The 21,677-nt window shown below is 45.9% G+C and overlaps 1 protein-coding gene across 1 annotated transcript in view; it reads right to left on the reverse strand.

The window, feature by feature from the left end:
• LOC115385331 (putative histone-lysine N-methyltransferase PRDM6) overlaps positions 1 to 21,677 on the reverse strand; it is an 82,375-nt gene that overhangs the window by 13,703 nt on the left and 46,995 nt on the right. The window contains exons 6-7 of the mRNA XM_030087311.1: positions 16,520 to 16,644; positions 4,860 to 5,238 (exon numbers count right to left, since the gene is read on the reverse strand). Coding sequence (XP_029943171.1) covers positions 4,860 to 5,238; positions 16,520 to 16,644 — 504 coding nt within the window. The remainder of the gene's footprint in view (positions 1 to 4,859; positions 5,239 to 16,519; positions 16,645 to 21,677) is intronic.

A 21,677-nucleotide genomic window follows, 5' to 3' on the forward strand; every position in this document is an offset into this window, starting at 1 on the left:
CACACACTCACACTCACTCACAGATCCACTGTATGTAGAGTATGTGAGAGGACAGACAGAAGTTATTTTTGCCTTTTCCTCTCAGATCCACGTCTCTCTATTCTTTTGCCTCTGTATCGACGGACCTGTTAAAGCAGAAAGTCCACATAATGTCCTTCAAATGAAGCTAAAATGTGGTGTCTAACATGGGGCCTGTTGGCTGAAAGCGGCCTCAGAAAGAGGAAAAGGGTTTCAGTGTTTCAGTAACAGCAGTGAAACCTGTGAGAGCAGCTCTGACAGGAGAGCAAAACTATCGGACTCATGTCCCACTTTCAGGGATGCGTCAAGTGAAAACATCATTTTAACAACAACATTCTGAAAACGTTGTCCGTTGACATGGAAATGGCAAAAATAAGACTTAGTTAACATACCAGGCCACTGTTGGGAGAACAACACACTCTGACCATTAACCAATTTGAATTCCACTGTGTCTCTTGTACAGAAGAACTGTGACTTTGACTGATTTCCACTGAAAGGTTCCAGCAGATCAGAGAAGATGGAGGGGGTGAACGGCTGGGGGGCGCTGGATGAAGCTCCGTGTGAGTATCTGATGTTCTGACAATATCTGCTATAAACAGCTGACGAACTGAGGGAGCGGCCGGCGTCACGGCATCAATCACCTTCAAATCCGCTCACGTGCAGACGCAACGCAAAGGAGCTTTTCATTCTGATGGCAAACACGACAAATAAAAATAGTCTTTGAAGAAATTTCTGCGCGCCCGTCCATCACGGTGATGGATGTGTGACCGGCGGCTCCGCGCTGCAGAGGGAAGAAAGACATTTTTCAACACATCTGTGTGTCCTGCAGCGACGGCTCACATCTGTGTTAGTGCACAATGCAAATACGGCCTCCTGTGATGGCCGATACGTCTCCCGAATGTCAACTGTTTAGTGACTGAGAGCGTCGGCCCGCCAAACACGCAAACATTTTTCACTTGCTTGTGTTCTGAGAACTTTCTCAGCTGGCAGACGAGCAGAAAAAACCCTCATCAGAAACACAGAAAACACTGAAATACGAATTTTACCCCCATTAATCATCCCACTTTGATCTTTACACCAAACGCTCTGGAAACAACGGCCACAGGAGAATCATTTCATTCAGAAGGCAAAATATTACCCAGAATGCAACACGAGAAGGCTGAGATGAACGGAGTGAGCACAATTCAAAATTCACAGGTGAAGAGAAAGAGAAACAACTCTCAAACACACCGAAGCCTGCTGAAAGGAAAATTCAAAAAGGACGTTTTTCCTTCAAACGTGTGTGTGTGTGTGTGTGTGTGTGTGTGTGTGTGTGTGTGTGTGATCAGCTAATCACAGTGCTGATGAAACCCTGTCAGATCACCCAGCTGGTGATCCAGCAGGTCAAAGGTTGCGTGCTCCAATAACAGTGACAGTGTAAATCGGTGAAACATTTAAGCAGCAAGACTTAAAGATGAAGACAACAGAAAGGACTTGGAGAAGTTTTCACTTCATGTTTCCAGACGTGCTGAATGCAACAGACACACACTGAAGCAAAACTGCCTTGAAATGGGTGCAGCCCTGGCACGCACTCTCTCCCCAGAGTCTGAAGGTCACTGGTTCAAAGTGACTATAATCTGAAAATGCTCTATAATCTGGATGTTAGAGGAGGAAGATGCTCTATAATCTAGTAAGAGGAGGAAGATGCTCTATAATCTGGTTAGAGGAGGAAGTATGTTCTATAATCTGATGTTAAAGGAGTAAGACGCTCTGGATGTGAGTTATCGGGTATTTGTGTTTAACATATTCATGTTACGAGACGCTGGATTTAAGTAAGGTTACTGTCAGAGTGACCTGAGCGTTAGAGAAGGTTAAATGGTGGAATGGAGCTGAGAACACACTGGAGGAAACACTGCTGGGTGAAAAAAGTACAAATCAACATGTAAAGTCGGCTCTGGTGATACACGTTTTCAGTCAGCTGTAAACTTTATGTCCCGTGATATACAAGCGTGATTATGTCCATATACAAATACATGCCTGCCTCATAAACAGCATGAGCCAGCTGTACGAGGCCCAGAGGAGAGCAGCGCAGATCAAAGCTCTCAGCTGAAGGAGCCTGGTTCTCCTGGAAGAGCTTGATGATTGTCTGAAACACCAGCGCGGTAAACACATCCATCAAAACAGCCGTGGTTATTAATCCAGCCTGCGCCGCTCTGGTAACACGTGAAGCCTTTGAGTGAAAACACGGTCCATTAATGCTCTTTTCTCACTGATTCATCACTCGTCACCATCACCCAACTTAAACAGAACCCGGCATGTCTGTACGGCTCTCAGGGTGGACGGAGAACACTCGGGAGGCCTCGCACATGTAAGCAAAGCGCTCTTCTGATGACGGATCCTGCTGAAATGACATTCAGAGAAAGTTCAGAAACAAAACAAACCTGAGCGAGACGGAGCTGAAAGGAGGAGCAGCGGGCTGCAGGAGCCATCTGACCCAGACCCACATCAAGACCAATCAGGAGAAGATCAATAAATATGGATGGAGGAGGAGGAGGAGGAGGAGGAGGATTCTTTCTAAAATATGTCTGACTGAAGAGTCGAAATATTTTATTGAGGTTAAAAAAAAAAGAAAAACAATACCCAGCACATTACCTGTCGATCATGTGACTCCTAAACTACTTATAAAAAGCAGTTATAGTTACTGGTTATTTCTTCAGAAAGCAACCAAGCTACAATGTTTCAAAAGCAACTAATTGCTTGAAAAAGTAACTTTCACATTACTTAAAAAAAACAAAAAAAAAACAAGTTTAAATATGTCAAAGAATTTGAGTAGATTTATTATAAAGCTGAATATATGATTAATGAAATAAATAGTCTTGACAGAATAAATTACAAACCAGGAACACATTATTCTAAATCATTCAAACATTTCTGCGTGATATGAGACAAGAAACTATCAATTTTGTAATTGTATGTAGCATTTGTTACATTTGCAAAAGGATAATAAAACACAATAGATGTATGTCAATACTGTAGATGCCTGTACTTCCATTTAAAAGCTGGCTTTGAATGATCAGGGCTCTATGGCTGTACCTCTCTCTGTAAACAAACGTCCTGCTTCACCCTCAGCTGGAACCCTGAGGAGGAAAAACCAGCTGAAAGGTGACTTATAGTAACAGAACCGCGACTCATGTTATTGTCAGCTATAGTAACGGTGTCGTAACACTGGGAAAAGTAATTAGATTACTTGTTACTAAAAAAATAATGCTGTTTACTTTCACTCTGTTGCTCCCATGGCTGATCATGAACGTCTGGATTCTCCTGAACCCGTCATGTGTGTTCGGTCAGGTACAGATCAGCTGATCAGATCCTGCTGGAGCTTGTGGTGAAGGTGAAACTTCCTCAAGGTATTGTGGAAATGCTCCAGTGTTAGGTAGAACGCCCGAATGCCACATCTCGCGGCTGCTGCCGGCAACAGAAATGGAAGGAGGCAGGAATCGAACTGGTTCTCCAGGTGAAGTGATGCAGAGTTCATTCCCCGTTGCAGCGTGGCGCCGGAGCTCCAGGACTCTGTTTGGCTTGTTCAGCTGAATTTTATCTGCTCCTCCATCCCATAAAACCCTCCTATTGACAGGCACACATCGACCCCCTCCCCCCCTCCATATCCAGCCCACATTTTTCTTCCCTATGAGTATTAGTTTATTGAATAAGTGGCATCTGTTTTCCTGGCCCGTCACCGTAAGGCGAGGTATTTCTCACTGACGCACAGCGCTGATTTATACGCCGCTCCGACTCTGGCCACAAAAAATAAAGCTAAGCAAAAAATTTCCAATACATCCTCTGTCCCCTCAACACACACACACCCACACCCACACCCACACACACACCTCCTCTGTTCGTCTGTGCTGCGAGACACACTCATCCTCTTACACTCTGTTCACTCTTGTCCGCAAACTCCCACTTCCTGTTCCTCTCACAAATGACGCCATGATGAGACGAGTCGGAATAAATTGGCGCCCGAGTGTCGACTTCCTCTCAAAAAACTGCAACAACTGACGCTGTGTCACGCTCTCAGTGCTTCCTCCAGAAAATGTGCTCTCTCTATTAGAGCAACGATGAAAACGTCCCAGCGATCGGAAAGGGAAGAGAGAGAAATAGATTCACAACTTGAGACAAAAGATCTTCGAGTGTCTGGAGAGTCTCAGAGCTGTTTTACCTGGAAACCATTTCCAGCGAAAACAAAACTTTCATGGAGCCACTCCAGGTCCTGGTCCTGGAGACCAGGCACTAATGTGTCTTTGATAGCCATTCAGCACTGAAAGATCTAAATGATTATCCATCACAAACGTTTGATGAAAACGTTGTGATGCCATGGTTCAGTGAAGCTTGTTGTTCTGCTCCAGCTGACAGCAGAACCGTCTCGCTCTACTGGATCAACTGGATCTACTGAATCTACCTGTGAGACCAAGAGAAGCTCCTCACCAGTCAACCGTTTCCAGATTCTGCTCATGGGAAGAACCTGTCAGATGATGCTTGCATCACAGCTGGCTGGTGTGGAGTTCCAGCCATACTGATCACACCCAGTACACTGTAGTACTCTATCAACGTTCTTGATCGGCACAAGAGACAGTGTGAGAGATCCATCTCCTCCTCACGTATGACCACAGACGTCATCAAGAGCTGTTGACCATATTCAGGTAAAACTGTCAGCATGCAGAACACTGTGATAGGTTCTCATGAAGCTGAGGATACTTGATGTTGAATATGAAGGAGGAAGAACAGCTTTCTAAAAACATATGATTGATACATGTGATTGACAATGATGAAGATTTGACAATATGACAAGGTAAAGCGTGCCTCACCTGTCGGGGTTCTGCGGACAGACGTGCATCTGCAGCAGGATCCTCTGGGTGAAGGTCTTGAAGCACTGGCCACACTTCCACAGGTGCCAGTCGCTGAACTCACTGCTCAGCTGGCTGGTGGAGGTGGGACTCGCCAGGACTCGCTGGTTCTTCACACCCAGCTGCCCGAAGCCCGAGTCCGACTGAGGCCCCACCCCCACCTTGTCCAACAGGGAGAAGCTCCGGGAGCAGGGGGAGTGGGGGAAGACCATGGACCGCATGAGGGGGTTGGACGGCGTGGAGGACGAAGACGATGAAGACGAGGGCTTGCTGTTTTTGCCAAAGGACTGGAGGGACTCCTGCCGGGTCAGCGCCTCCACCACGGTGGCTGGAACGTTCACTGCAGGCACAAAGAGACAGAAGAGGTGGGGTTACTTCGAGTTCTGCTGGTCCTGAAGACGTCTCCAGGTCTCCTCAAGCTGGAGAACCTCTTTCTGAGTGTCTAAGAAAAGTGAGACGCTGCAGGTCAGCGTTTGTGGTCATCCGGACCTTCCAGGGCTCAGCTGGGTGAGCCTGACCATGCCATGGAGCCACCTTACCACTGGCTGAACAGTGCTCCACCAACTGAAGGACAACATTGTGGACACCAACTTCACACCAGTGTGTGTGTGTGTGTGTGTGTGTGTGTGTGTGTGTGTGTGTGTGTGTGTGTGTGTGTGTGTGTGCGTGTGATAGAACGTGAAAAAGCCTCAAAACCACAGAAACACTGGAAATCTGCGATTTAAAAGAATCTTCTTCAATCAAAGCCAAACCTGCTCTGCATCAAAACAAGAGGACTGAACGAGTTGAACAGCTGAGCTGCTTCCAAAGCAAACCTGGGACCCAAGCCTTCAGTCTGAAAACAGCTGAGTCAAGCTGGTTGATTCAATCACCGCCACAACAGAGACAAGGCATCCGGCATGAAGAGTGGAACAGCAAGACCCTGCAGGAGGAGAGCCAGCAGGAGAACCAGGAGGAGAACCAGTACAGCCCAGGGTCCAGAAAGATTCAGAAAGATTGTTCACCTGATGACCGTAAAATTAATTGTTTTTGCAGTTTGATTTAAGAAAACTTTCATGTTTTCACTGCAACGTGTTGAAAACTATGTCAATCTGCATGGAAACGACAGAAACTCTGAAAACAATGTAGGAGCAGGACCAGAACCAGGACCAGGACCAGGTCCAGAACCAGAACCAGAACCAGGACCAGGACCAGGTCCAGAACCAGAACCAGAACCAGAACCAGAACCAGGACCAGGACCAGGACCATGACCAGAAGCAGAACCAGAACCAGGACCAGGAGCAGAAGCAGAACCAGAACCAGAACCAGGACCAGAACCAGGACCAGGACCAGGACCAGGACCAGGACCAGGTCCAGGTCCAGAAACACAACCAGAACCAGGACCAGAACCAGAACCAGAACCAGAACCAGGACCAGGACCAGAACCAGAACCAGAACCAGAACCAGGACCAGGACCAGAACAAGAACCAGGAGCAGCATTGCAGATGTCAACAGGCACACAGAGTCGGAGTGTTTCCAGAAAGTTGTATTGTCAGCGGCTCTGAATGCCGTTATCATGTAAACGAACCCAGAAGTTTTGCGCTTTTTGTTGAAGTCAACACGTGATTTTGGAAATGGTGAAGAAACGATCCTACATTGTTGAGTACGAGGACTAACTTTTAGCTACTTACCCATACCAGTGCTTATCTAATATAAACCTACTCGATGTATCCTCTCCGGGTGGTACCGGGGAGCCTTCATCCGAGGAGCAGGACTCTGCACAGTCTCGGTTCTGGTGCTGATCGTGGTCTCGGTCTGGGTTCACAGGTGCTGTTCCTGCCACAGTACTCAGGTCTGGGCAGCGTGGTCGGTCCGGCTGCAGCCTGCTGCTTCCTCCTCTGAATGGCGGTGTTTTATTACCGCAGCGGCCGCCTCCATCGATCCCCACTGCATTAAAAGACGATCAGGGAGCTGAAGTGGAGCTCTCCGTCAGCGTGACGCGTTCTTCAGGGTTAATGCCCGCCACGGACGGGGGCTGCTTTGTCTCCACGCCACCGTGGAGCAGCAGATCGGACGTGGAGCTGGCAGGACAAAGGCTTCAGATGGAGAGATCTGGACTTAAGTGTTGCCAGTGAATAAAACAGCCACACACTGACAAGGAAAACACACTTTAGATACAAGTGTGTAAATTAGATTTTGGGGAAGCAGCTGATGCAAGCTGTCCTCACTCGACCCAGGAGTCCGACCGGCTCTGGGAGCCTTCATCATGTCCGAACCCTCGGGACATGTGGACTGGCAGGAGGTCAAACTTCAACAGAACACACACACACACACACACACACACACAAACACACACACACTTTGTTCCTCTGATCAGCTAAAAAATGTCCACAAGCTGCGTTTACAAGGAAAATACAACTTCTTCATTGAGATTTGATGGGTAGCAGCGTATCAGCTGTTCACAATCAATATGTTTAATATGTTCAAGATCAGGAGAGTCAGATACCAAAAAAGCTGGGAGGCGAAAATAAGAATGAATATGGTTTTTAGTTTGTTGGTAGTGTCTGATTCCTCTTCAGTCCTTATGGAAAAACAACAGATTATTTATGTTTATTATGTTTTACTATATTCAACCATCATTCAGCCAAAAAAATTAAAGGATTTTAAGTGTTTGTTATTTTAATTTTTTATTTTTTTTTTTACCCCTTTTACCCTTTGAATGCTAGTTTCATTAAAATGAAATAACACTAAAAATGAGTCCTCAACAAGAAAAGATCAGAATTTTTTAAAAATGAAACAAAAATAGCCTTTGATGCAGCACTGGTGTAGTGTCTGCTTTATTGTCATGTAATTAATGCTATTTGACATTAAAACCATATTATTTGAGAAAATAATATGAATAATATAAAGAAGCATCATGTCATGTTTCTGAAAAGTTTCAGATTTGTCATTGATGCTGCTAAATACTTAATTTATAAAGTTTTCTGATCTGTTTTGAGTCTGTTTCAGATTTGTCAATAAATATTTACTTTGCGTTTTCACAGTTTTATGAAAAACAATTCAAAATTAGGTTAAACGGTCTAATCAGCATCACATCACCAAACTGTCTTTTAACTCTGGACGATGATCAAACGTGATCAGGACTGAAAGTGATCAATAGACTGGAGCGTTTGAGGAAGAGCAGCTCTGCAGCGGCTCGTCATCTTCGCCTCATCCTTCATCCGCTCACCTCTGCCATCAGGCCACCAGCTCCATCGATCCTCTAATAACCTTATGAGGAGATAATTACGCCATTTGTAAGGAGCCCAACGGCGCTATTGACGCCCCCGTTATGCGCCGCTCGTCCACACTTAATTCATTTTGTTACCAACATTGCAAATACGGAACACGTCCAGTCGATAGTGTTTGGTTTGAGTATGAAATGCATCATCTCAATGGCGGAGTTCTGCAGAGTTTGCAACATTGTGGAGTTGCTGGAAGAGGCCGAGGCTGTGGGTGGAGGTCAGGCTGTTCACACCCCAACAGAAACCTGGAGATTAGTAGAGAGAAACCTTCCAGTCTGCTGCTCTGAAAACAGAGACTCTGGTCTTTGTTGATCAATCCTTCATTGAAACGATGCAGACCTGAGCGCCGCTCTCACCGTGCGACGGGCAACCTGGGAGATTCACGAAACGTTTGTATCTGAGCTCAGCATTCCACAAACGCGTTGGCTGAAATTGATCATCAACATCATCCTAGCATCCTGAAATACTCATGGTTCAGAAACTCAGACAAGAGAAACTTTGGCCAAGAGAGAAACATTTCTGAGCTGGAAATGGATCCTCTCAGGTCTGAGGTGGAGGCAAATCAGGAGGAGCTCTGTAGAAGAAGGATCACAGCGGCAATGAACAGCATCGCCGTGGACGAAATGACACCGACTGAGGTCTGAATAAATTACATGTTTGATAATCTAACCCTGATTGTATTGATTATGACCAATAATGAGAGGCTGACACATTTTACAGAGGTCACATTTTTATTGTTTGGTTTAATGAGGTCTTACAACCAGACGGCAGCAGCACGGCGGCCCGGTCTCCTCCTCACAGCAGTGATGGTCTGACCAAGACACTCTTGGCACCCGAGCCAGACCCGGGACCCGGACCACTGATGGCGGGTGCATGCCATCTGCTCCTCATGCTACTGGACTGAGACCGGCCGTCATCACTCAAAGATCCTGGAAAAACTAACCGAAATCTGCCGCTTATTGGCCGCAGTGGTGACCAGGATTTAGGGAGCAGTGGAGGCTGGTCCCTGGTTCTTCAGTTCCTGTCTCCTCCGTCCAGCCCCCAGTGGAGGCTCTGCTGGGTCCCTAGTTCTTCAGGTCCTCTCGTGGCTCCGGCCCATCAAAAGTCCCTCCGTTGACCAGTGCAATACTACTGAACAGGTCTAAATAAAATCCCACACCATTTGGGGGTGAACAGCAGCGCCCCCTGCTGAGTGGAGACAGAGACTCCTGTCTTTGAGCGTCTGAAGCAGCAGCTCCAGGGAGGCGTCTGTGTTCACGGTTAAAACTGAGATCCTTCATTAATCCTACAAGGGGAAATTTACAAGATATTCTATCAGGGCATTAATTTATTTTTTATTATTTTACTTTGAATCTGTACTGAATATGCTGCTGCTTGTGCTTTATGACATGTTTGAGGCTTGCTTTATAATTTTTGTCAGGTTTTCTGCTGTACCTCAAATCCACACGGACTCAGACTCTCTCGACCGTTTTGATAAATGATGATCCGAGCGCTCATGCAGCTGTACGAAGTTTTCTGCCGACAGCACCACGCTCAGAAGGAGCTCCACTCCTCCATCAGTCGCTCCATGATGGTTGAAGGAACAGGAAATCATTGCTGCCCTTTGTTGTTGTTGTTTCCAGGATTCTGATTGGCTTGCCTGCTCATCACCCTGCCACCTGCTGGTGTTGATCCTCATTGCAGCGCTGAAGCAGGTTTTTAGGAGGCTTTGTGTCAATGAACTGTTATTTGGAAAACTTACAGGGTTTTTGTAAAGACTTGACTGTGACAACGTCTCAGATCTGCTCAGTCTGAGGACCCCCCCCCCCCCCCCCCCCCCCGCGCCCCCGCCTCCTCTGTTATGAGAACCATATGACGTTCCCTTGCAGCCATCCTGCCTTTTTTTTCCCCGGCCCTCCTGTTTATATCACTTTCTGTTTATTGTTCAGTTTGACAGCTCCACAGAAAAAACAAAATTGATCCACAAATCATTTTGGGAGCGCGTGACAGAGCCGCAAAAGTCCCAAACACAAACCATGTTGTCCTCAAAGTCAGATAATCTAATAAAGGAGCAGAAAGCAGACGAGATGACTGTGCAGCAGCAGGACGGCCCTGCTCTCCGCTGTCTTCACTGACCTGACGAGAAACGAGCTTCAGTCACTTCACATGATTTAACTATGTTTTCAGTATTGTCGACAATCCCAGGAAAAGATTAAAGACACACACACACACACACACGCACGCACGCACGCACGCACATACACAGGCTTCAGAGCAGCTGATCTTCCTGTCTCCTTCTAAAACATGTTTTTAGAAAACAGAGGATGGAGACACCCTCAGGGAGAACATGCAAACTCCCCCTTACAAGTAGAACTGAAAGAATATTGTCAGACATTTCCAACAAAGAGAGCTGACAACGTTTCTATGATCCAGAAACACAAGAACGAGTGACTTTCTGTACTTTTTGATTTGTTGCTTCTGTTAAAAACTCAACTTTTCTTGTTAGAATCCTTTCAGAATAAAGGCATCAATCAGTCCGTAACTGAGAATATAAGATGTTTAATTGAAGCAAAAACAGTGGGTTTTTATAAAGTATAAAAAATTGTTCTTCTGGAATTATAAAAACGTCTTTTGACCAGTTTTTTCAGCAGAACGACTTTCCAGTTGAAACACAGATTATCTGAAGGTGCACTGCATCTGCAACTGAAGTTTTCTGAATATAAAAGAAAGACACTTTACAGACAGTGTCTGAAACATAATGTACACTATCTGAGAGGGAAGGAGGAGGAGTGGAGGCATCATCTCACGACCGGCCGATCAGGACTGATCAAATCAATACAGCGATGACAGCGAGTCATATGAGGAGGCTGAGGATTCAGAATGCATGTCCTCCACAGAAATACAACCTGGAAGCCTTTTATTTGTTCATATGTTGGTAAAATCAGAATTTAAATAGAAATGTGTCTATTCAATAGAGTTTTTAGTTTCCTGTAAAGGCAAACTTGGCTTCATTTGATGAAGATATGGATTCTTTCCATTGAAAACTCTTTGAACCAACGAGCAACTCAAACATGTGCTGTAATACTGGATGTTTTATTTCTTTCCTGGTGTTCTCTGTTTAACAAGTTTGCTCTGGTCAGTTATTTTTTGGTTCCTTCTGTTCTGCCTTCTACTTGTACACACTGCCGTTTATTTCATCAGTCAAGAAAACAAATGAAAAAAATCTGGACCAGGACCAGGAGAATCTGGACTGTGGTCATCTTTATTTTCCTCTGTGTTTTCAAAAAGATGTCCTTCTACTCAAACCTGCATGTTGTGGGATTTTCCTTATGCGGAGAAATGACTGTAACTCTGACTGTTAAAGGAGAGAAGTTTCACATGTATCGTGTCCAAAACTACAACAGCCAGAAACTCAAACAGCAGATTTAGTCTGTCCCAATACATTCTCTGTCGCCTCTCAGACACACTCACACACACACTCACACACACACACACACACACACACACACACACACACACACACACACACACACACACACACACACACACACACACACACACACACACACCACACACACGCACACACTGGTCCCAGCACAGTGAAATTAAATTACTGGCCTCTATGCAGCTCCAGATTAAAGAGAGTTTGCTGCTAACTGCAGCTTTCCGCGGCATCGCTGAGCTGATTGAAGCCACAGAGGATGAAACTACACACTGGAGACAGAGGGACTGCGATCCGCTGTCCTCGGAGGAGCAGAGACTCACGTCGCTGATCGTCATTAGAGCGCTGGATGCTGACGGGGCTCATTAAGGCTAGAAAAGTGAGAAGGAGACACATGTCCACTGTGTTCATGTCCTGAAGCCTTCTGCTATATAAACAGTCCATCTGATGAACCACAAAGCATGAAAAAACGACCGCTTCAGTCAGGAACGGCTCCCTGCTGGACTGCAGCTGCTGAAAGTGGAGCTGTGTGATTCAACTATGATGAACAAAAATTCAGAAACTACTCCAGAACACAGGAAGTCATCAACTTTCTCATCATTTCTACACCTTTTAAAAAAAACCTGATTTCTGATGTGAGTGAAGGTTCACACCCTTCAGTAAAAGACATTTCAATGTGGATGTAGCACAGCATAGGATGATATGCTGTGGTGGGACTGAAGCTGTTTGTTAACATGCTGCTCAGAGAACAACCTCTGGAAAAAAGCTCCTGGTCCTAGTCCTGGTCCTGGTCCTGTGTACCTCCCCTGTAGTTAATACTTGCTCAGTGGCTGGACAATAAGAACCATTTGAGGGAAATACTGACCACATTTTCCCAGTTTATTTTGAGGTGAAACTGTCTTAAAAAATGATACAAGAAGGTCAAATTGCTCCTTTTGATAAAAATTGGCTACTTTAATCTTTATTAATCCTCAGGAAATTAACAGAAGTGTCTGGTAACGACATAGAGAGAACTGACAACAATTAAAGTTGCTTCTTTGTCTTTTTTCTTCCCATGATGTGAGAGTGTGTTTGGAGTGGCTCCACAGACTTCACAGAGCAGAAACTTAACCAGCAACTTAACCATCCACTAAACCAACAGCTTAACCAGCAAATTAATGAACAATTTAACCAGAAACTCAACCAGCAGCTTAATGACTGTAGAGGTGACGTAGCTGGATGTAGAGACAGTGGAGGTAATGTAGTTGGATGTAGAGATTGGAGGTGACGTAGCTGGATTTAGGGACCGTGGAGGTGGCTCTCAGCCACTCAGCCGTCACACTTCATTTGCAGAGCCTGGCTTTTATGGACCTGGATAAGAACTCGTACCAGGACTAAGGATTGTAAAGTAGCTCCAGGTTGGTTTTGTTCTTGTTGTCCTTTGAAAAGGGGGATCACTGCATCTCTGCTTCCAAGAAAAGACACTTCAGAGTAAGTTGTAGTTAGAAACCTTGATAAACTGATGAAACCTGTGAGGACCAGATCCCGGGACCGGATGTTGGAGAGAAATGCCCTCAGACTGATGCGGGGCTGCCAGGCCCCTCCTCACACATCAGGCCTTCTCCACCAGCCGTCCGCCTCTCCGGTTTTCCTCCTCAGCAGAGGAGATCAGTGGGATTGAATATCACGACTCATCAGTCCACTAAACCTCCCTCCAGTACTGCTGTGCTTATTGGCAAACCGCGGCCGCAGAGGAATCCGGTGGCTGCCGCAACGCGTCACTCAGCGAGGGGAAAACGGGACGGTCTGATGAGCCGGTGAGTCAGAGGACGGTTCGATATGCGATCGGGTCCAGAGAGCCTCGGTCCGAGTAATCAGGTCCACCGTGTCCAGGGCTCAGAGCAGCACACAGGCCACTGCAGGCTTTATAAACAGAAACAAGAGAGCGTGTGTGTGTGTGTGTGTGTGTGTGTGTGTGTGTGTGTGTGTGTGTGTGTGTGTGTGTATGCCAGTCACAGTAAACAATGTCATGTAAGCAAGCTGCTCCATCTGTAAAGCCAACCGGTTTGTGGCCAAACGTCTGTAATTTGCAATCAGTGAGATCTCGTTTCAGTCAAAGAGCGCCTCCTAATTCAATTCATTTCAATTTAGATTCCACCCATTCAAACTCCCTCTCCAGGCTTTGTTTTGCTGTTTTTTCTCCTGCTCCATAATTACATAAGACAAAAAAAAGTCAACATTTGTTTTTTCCCCCCTGTAGGGAATTTTTAAAAAACTGAAAAAAGAAAATAAATGAGAAAAGATTTGAAAGGAAAAGACATGAAGAGGCTGACTGCGCAAAAAAGTGGAGGAAATGTAAACTCAAACAAATTAGCGAGAGGAGACTGAGAAAGGAGAGGCCGAGCACGGTCTCACGCGTTCCCTCTGCTGTCCTTTACACGGCGACGGAGCTCAGAGCCACTGAAAACATAACTTCTGTAAAACAGCTCCCAAAGTGGAACTTTGTGAAAACACCATGTGAACGAGCAAAAACAACACTTTCTGAAAAATGATGAAAGGACTTGACTTCTAGAGCATCAAGCAGGGGGGCAGGGGGAGCTGGGAAATTGAACCAAAAACAGTCTGATTATGCAATGACCACTCTGCACACCAAGTCGCAGCCGCCGAACACACTCCTCTCATTGTTGACTGGGGAAATCCTGGTCCTGATCCTGGTCCTGCTCAGTAGATGGACAATCAGAACAATGTTTTCTTCCAGAGTGCCATGACTCCCAGTCCAGATTCTCCTGCTCCTGGATCCAGTTCAAATCCTCCCGCGCTTATAGTTTTCGAGTTGACAGTCACTGTAATAACAATCCAACTTGGTGTTTTGTCCATATGAATATGTGTGTTCTGCATTGTTAAAGCTCGTGTTCGGAGTTTCCGTTCGTTTCCAATGTATGTATCATTTTTTTTAACAGAGCTTAATTGTCTTAGTTTGGTTCGACACTATAATATAATATTAGCATAAAGCAATATAAAAATTTATTTATGAGCTCCGCCTTTGTCTCATAGACCCCAGTGTTATCCGAAAAGGCGCCGGTCAGCTTCAGCCAATAGATTTCGAGCTTCCGCTTTGTCATGCTGTCAATCAACGTGTGCACACAGCCAGAGAGACTTTACGCTTACCTTGGATATATCCATTGTCCGCTAAACATCCACCGTAAACAGCTAAACATGTAGGATGCTGTAGGACTCGGAGGCTCTCATTTTGACCCTACAGGTAATGCGCAAGCACAATTAAAGGGGAGTGGCTTGGTCGCTCACGAAAGCAGAGGGAGGGCGGAACCTCGAGACGCTGGATTAAAAAAACCTCTCTCTTTCAAAACACTGGACACGAGCTTTAATGTAGACTGTACTCTTCTCTCTGGTTTCATTACAAACAACCAACAGCACCAACTAGTGGACCAACATGAGAGCTACATCAGTTTCAGTGTTTCTGCCATTGCCGTGGAAATGGACATCATTTTTAAAACATTGCAGTGTATATGTGAAACTTTTTTGAAACGAAAAGGTAAAAACTTTACACTTGAAACGTTGCAGCATAAACGGGGCCTGAACATCAATTGATCGATATGAATCAATAAAGTTAAGCTGTGCATGAGGACGCCTCGGCCCGATGGTGATGTATTCAGCCAAGAATGTTTCCCGTCGGGTCTCGTCTCAGGCTGTGGAAAAGCTGCGTTCCGGAGCTGCCTCTCTTTGCGAGTCTCTCAGAACGAGCCGACAGCAGCAGCTTGTTCCATCTGCAAGAGGAAGAGCCTCTCAGGGCTGAAGCACCTCTTCTCTATCTTCTCTTAATAAAGTGCTTCTTTCAGCCACCCACCTTCATAGGCCTTCTTGGAGCTGCTGCTGCTGAGAACATGATATTGATCATGATTCCCGTCATTAAAAGAGTCGCAGGTAGAGCTGGTGTTGTGTTGGGGGATTTATGAGCAGCCTCCCAGGCCTTCGTCCTCATTACACACCAAACAGCCCTCCTCTGTCTCTCATTAGTAGTCTCCCCTTCAGTCAATCTCATATCTGACCACAGCTTTTCTGCAAACCTGAAACCATCCACAGAGTCTGTGGGTTCGCTCTCCTGCCCGACAACCCTTTGGCAAAACCAACATGCAGGTCTGGCTCTGGAACCATGAGCCTTGGGACTTGACAGCGTCTCTACTGTGGACTGTGGAAAATATCAAAGACTGACCCCAAAAGGTTCCAAGATCCTGGTTCCACATGTTCCAAACCGATAAAGCTGCCGTCTCCAGAGAACGTTTATTGTCGTCATGGAGGAGTGAAAACCTTGTCCAACGTCTCCACCTCAACTCTAAACCATATAAAGGTTTAAGGTTTAAAGAATATTTCATAATGCTGCTGTCTCACCCTCCACTCTCAGATGCCAGTTTCCTGAAATAAATGTGCTCTTTATGGAGCATGCAGCTTCGTGATGGTCATTAAACTGTGAATTAGTTAAGGCTGAATATGGCCAGTGAAGAGTTAAATCACAAACATTACTCAGACAGAGCTGTAGAACAAAACTAAAGAGTAAAAAATCCCCTTGGATGGTTTTGTACGAATGTTTTTTTGCCCGCGGTTCATCTGGTTTTGGCACGCTGGAATAATAAATCAGATAGCAAGCAGACTGTAAAAATAAAAGTGCATTTGCATCATTGTTTTGGTGGCGGGTTGAAGGTCTGACCGTTTAAATCCCGTCTGGAATAATGTCTGAGCGTCGGCCAAAGAAAACTGCAGGGAGTGAGTGTGAACAGACTGGCTGCAGAGCCGAGGCCTTCGGCTCATGTTCCGACCAACGCTGCAGTCATATTTACTTCCCGACCAGTGTCTGCTGGAGGAAAGCACCTGCTGGACGGAGGCCGGTGTCCCGACCGGGAAGCTAACCACAGCGAGAGCGTAAAGAGGAGTGGTGTTCTCACAGTTCTCGTCCTGAGCGATGCACTGCAGAGGGATCCCGAAGAAGGACGTGTAGGAGTCGTTGTACCACACCAGCAGCTCGGTGCCTCGAGGGATGTCCATACATGCCCGGTAGAAGATACACGACCTGTAGACACACACACACACCACAGCATGATCAAAACGAAAGTGTGTTTCATTCAGCTTCCTGGTTCTTTCTCATTCTTCACTTTCATTTCTCTTTATTCAAATTCAGTTAGTTTTTTGCGCCACACACCCACAACCTGATGTCAGGCAAAGCGAGCTGAGCGCAGATGGGAAGCAGTGGACTTTGTGACAGCTGAACACCCTTTATGTTGTCTCTACCCGCCGGAAACACCTTCGATCCAAACAGCCACTGAGAGAGCAGTGGCTAACAAGCACCCTCTTGTGGACGGACGCCCCCCTATTGGCCTCTACGGATAAACTCTGAGGCCTCGTTTACCCCATATTTCACGTGAACACGCATCATTTTGTGCATCATTCAGTAAAGTTTCGCATTTCCACGGTAACGTTTAGAAACTGACGAAGTCAGCCTCCCAGCCAGGAGGTGGTGCTGTTGTTTGTGTTTATAATGAAACCACACACACACAGACACACAGACACACACACACACACACACACACACACACACACACACACACACACACACACACACACACACACACACACACTCTGCACACTGGAGAGAACAATACACTCTAAACATTAACACTAGAGAACAGGGACGTTCGTGTGCCGCCTGTCATTTTATTTCGCTGGCACCTGAACCACCTGGTTTTTTAAATGTATCGGTGTTTGAATATATTTGTTGTTGTTGTAACTGCTGCTACTGCCTGGTCCCTCTTGGAAAAGAGATTTTATATCTCAACAAGGCTTTACCTGGTTGAATAAAGGAGATAACAGTATGGACAGAACACCAAGATGGATTGTTATTACTGTCATCTCTAAAACTATGGACAGGAACCAGGACCAGGACCAGGACCAGCAGCAGTGTTTACAAGGAGACAGTGTTTTGAAAAAGTACATTTTCAGTTGTTCATGTGAACAGACACCCGGAACACAAGGACACGTTTGCGTTTTCACTTGAAACGGTTGCAGTGCCAAAGAGCACTCAGTCAGTTTTCATCGTGTTTGAGGTGAAAACTAAACATGAAAACATGAAGTCAACATTAGAAATACAGCCCACTGTAGCGGGTCGCGTTTCACTCCGATCCTGTGTCAGTGATTCCCACGCATACCAAGCACAGTGTACCGTTTGTTTGCCAAACTGTGAATAATGGCTTCACCGCTATCACGTGCACACAGGACACTTCAGATGGTGTGCATTACACACTGTTTACACCGGCGCCATGCTCCTTTGTTTACCTCCAGTAACGTAAAGCTGTGGAGTTGGACGTGTTGCGGAGGAAGTTAGGAAACACACCGACCAAAGCCTGACTGGGAGAAGATGTGTCAAAAAGTCAGATCGTTCTGGATCGCTGCCAGAAACGAGCTGCGGAAAGACCCTGTCCAGGTCTCACATCTGATAAGAGTCGAGTCTCTCATCTAAACCCACCCCAAGTGATTTATGGGAAATATCTGGTGTCTCTCACCCTCGTCAGATCGATAATGGCGGCGAGCTGCTGGTTCCTGGTCACAGCGCTGCTAAAACAACAGCTCACAGGCCCAAAAACATCATTCTAACAACACCAGCAGCCACCTTCCCACATGCCTGTGTCCCAGTGGGGTGGCAGGCCTGAGGGGTCACCGGTTCAACTCCCACACGACTCTCTGGACTTTCTGCCAAAGTGCCCGCGAGCCAGCTGACAAATTAGTTTGTACAACTTGGGTTGAGTGGTTGGATTAAGAACCACTTGGTCCATTGGCCTCTTCCACTCCACTCCTCCACTGCTCCACCCCGGGTGGAGGAGGCGATTGCTGAGTGGATGGACTGCAGCAGACTGGATAGCTTTAACTGCTGTATAATATATGGAGTAGGTTGTTTTTCAATTGCAAGGTGGTGAATCTGATCCCAGACTTCACCCTGGAAGGAGGAGGCCCCTCCTCCCCCCAATCTGACCTGCGAAACATGTCATGATCGTTGTGACTTGGCGCAAATTAAAACAGTGTGAGGAAATCCATCCTCCGAGAACAGAGCTGAGGCCCCGTTTCGAATGAAAACGCATAGCTTTGCATTTCCATTTCAGAAAAGTTCCACGTTTCAGCATTCTGAAAGCTCTGGAAACATTAGAAACTCGTGTTTCAGGAAAGTCTCGTTTTCGCCGGTCGTTTCTGGAAAGTTTCATTTTCTTTGACTCCGAGCACTGGGGGTATATAAACACACACTTCGTTGCCTGAAGCATCACTTCCACCGTCACGTGTGATTGAGCGCCGTGTGAGCCCAGAACACCGAGCCGGATCCGTTAAATCTGAACTGAGGAGCGCCGGCTGAACTATGCGAGAATAAAAATAAAGCACAACACAGAGGCGGCCAGACGGAGCCAGGACGCCACGCCGTGTGAAAAGATGCTTATTTGATCAAGTGTGGACACACCAAACTTAAATACCGAGAGGGAGGAGATGAAAGGACGGAGCGAAGAGAGACGTTTTTAGGAGGAGCTCAGAAACACAATAACAGAAAGTTGGAAGAGAAACACTGACTGAGCCTCCGGACCGATTCTCACTTCACAGTTTATATCTGCTTTAACACACCTTGACCAGATGAAAAGTGAGGCCTGGTCCGGTGTTTAGCTGTCTCAGGCACCATCAGGAGGCCAGCACGTACTGACGGAGCAGTAGTCAGATTACTCTGACTGTAAGTAACAATGGAGTGATGGACCCGCTCACTTGTCTGGAGCAAAGAGGGAAGCAGAAAGTGGAACAAAGGCTTTTAGGTTGTACTTATACTGAGGTTTGAACACTAGAGGAAAAGACTTAAACTGTCATTTTGACCTTAATACTGTGAGCTGGGTTTTCCTCATTCAAGGGTTATTCTGCTGCAGTTTTACCTTATTTTATCTCACAGAGGTTCTCATTTTCATGAATTAAAGTGAAGTGTTTGTAGTTGCTAGATTACAGTGGTGTAGTTGCTTCCACTTCCTGTATGACGTTACATATTTGGTGTTTCAGTGCTTGTTAAATACATAAGTTTTCTGATATTAAGACTGAAACTTCCAGGTGGTCAGTAAATATTTTAGGTTGTTAATTTGACATCATGTAGCGATATAGGTTAACAAAACTTTTCAAAAAAGACTGAATGGGATCATTTCATTAAGGTGTGATACCACAAAGCTCAGAGTACCTGCTGGAGGATTTTAACCTCAGAAGAGGTCCTCAAACGCCTCAACACTTCGTATCTGGAAGAATTCTATTATTAGAAAACAAGAAGCAAGTTATACTAAAGCCAGGACAAGGACCAGGAACAGGACAGGGACATGGACCAGGATCAGGAGCAGGACCAGGGCTTCTGCCATGTACCAGGAGAAGGAGCCAAAGTGTTTCCAGAAATTGCTGCTTTCACCCGTTTCCACGGCGAAGGAACATTTTTCTAGAGCTGTTTTTTCAGCACCAGGGGTCCCCATCCACCGGGCCACAGTAGTCATTTAGTACCGTGCCACAAAGGGAGAATACAAAGTTTTAGTTTGAAAGTGTAAATTGAAACTTTCATTTGTTTGCATTGTCTTTTGGTTTTTGAAAAACGCTTCACTTCCATCAGTGCCGCTGAACTCTTTTGGTTTATTTTTGTCAGACATGGTGAAGGCCTTGTTAAGTCCTGCTGGTCCGAGGAAAAGCTATGTTGTTTAAAACACTCCGTGGTGCTCAGAGGGTTATTTAGCGCTGGTGAAAACAACCCCATAAAATGTAACAGCAGTTTGTTTTCATTTTCACCTGAAATCTTTGCCGTATAAAGACCCTCGGTCCCTTGGCCTACAGTAAGCATAACCCAGTGTGTAGCATGTATCTACTAGCGTAGCAACATAGCAGCACAGAGTCATAGCGATGTGTCATCATAGTGACACCCTCAGTGTTATAGAGTTGTAGTGACAGAGCATCATAGCAACGTAGCATCATAGTGTTGTAGTGACGTAGCATTGTAGCTATGTAGCTTCATGGTGACGTAGACTCGTAGCAATGCAGCAACATATCATCACAGCGTCAAAGCGCTGTAGCAACATAGTCACATAGTGTCATAGTGACGTAGTGGCATAGCATCGTAGCAATGTAGCAGAATAACATCATAGCAATGTAGCGTTGTAGCAGCGTACCGATGTAGTATTATAGTGATGTAGCATCATAGCAGAGTAGCAACATGTTGTTGTAGCGTCACAGCGACGTAACGTTGTAGCAATGTAGCGTCATAGCGTTGTGGCAGCACTGTAGCGTCATGGTGACGTATCGTGGTAGCGTTGTAGCAGCGTAGCAACGTATCATGGTAGCGTTGTAGCAGCGTAGTGTCGTAACGTGGTAGCATCATAGCAACGTATCATGGTAGCGTTGTAGCAGCGTAGTGTCGTAACGTGGTAGCATCATAGCAACGTATCATGGTAGCGTTGTAGCAGCGTGGCGTCGTAGCGACGTATCGTGGTAGCAACGGTGTCAACTCAGACGCTGTTGAAAGTGCTTCACAGCAACACAAAACCTTCACAAATCATCTGCGTCTAGACTATAAATCAGGCCTTATGGTATTGAATAAGAACTTATATCGGTAAGCGCTGAAGGTTAGAACTCGCCACGACTCCAGCTGTAAGGTTAGCACTCTGAGCTCACTGCAGGAAGGTCCCTGGTTCAAACCTCAGAGCCTGTCAAAAGGAGTGGATGGAGGGAAACTGCCTTAAGCTTCCAGGACGGGAGGCAAAACTTTACACTGTTGCTTTGGGAAAAGAGGAATTGCAGGAATACTTGATGACAGTGGAAGTTTTATTAACAGACACTGGAACATAACTTTATTATTAAGAAGAGAAGCCAGACTGATCTGGGTTTGAGAAAGTGTGTGTTCATAATAATAATAATAATGATTCTTTCCACACTGCAGTGGAGGGGAGGGGTGAGGTGCTGTTAGAGCCATGTACAAACAGCCAGGAGGGACCAGGCCATAAATCAAACGTACCGAGCGACCCCCACCCCCCCCACCCCACCCCCGCCATGACTTAAAGAAAGGGG

Source organism: Salarias fasciatus, unplaced genomic scaffold (assembly GCF_902148845.1).
Source record: "Salarias fasciatus unplaced genomic scaffold, fSalaFa1.1, whole genome shotgun sequence".
Lineage (NCBI taxonomy): Eukaryota > Metazoa > Chordata > Actinopteri > Blenniiformes > Blenniidae > Salarias > Salarias fasciatus.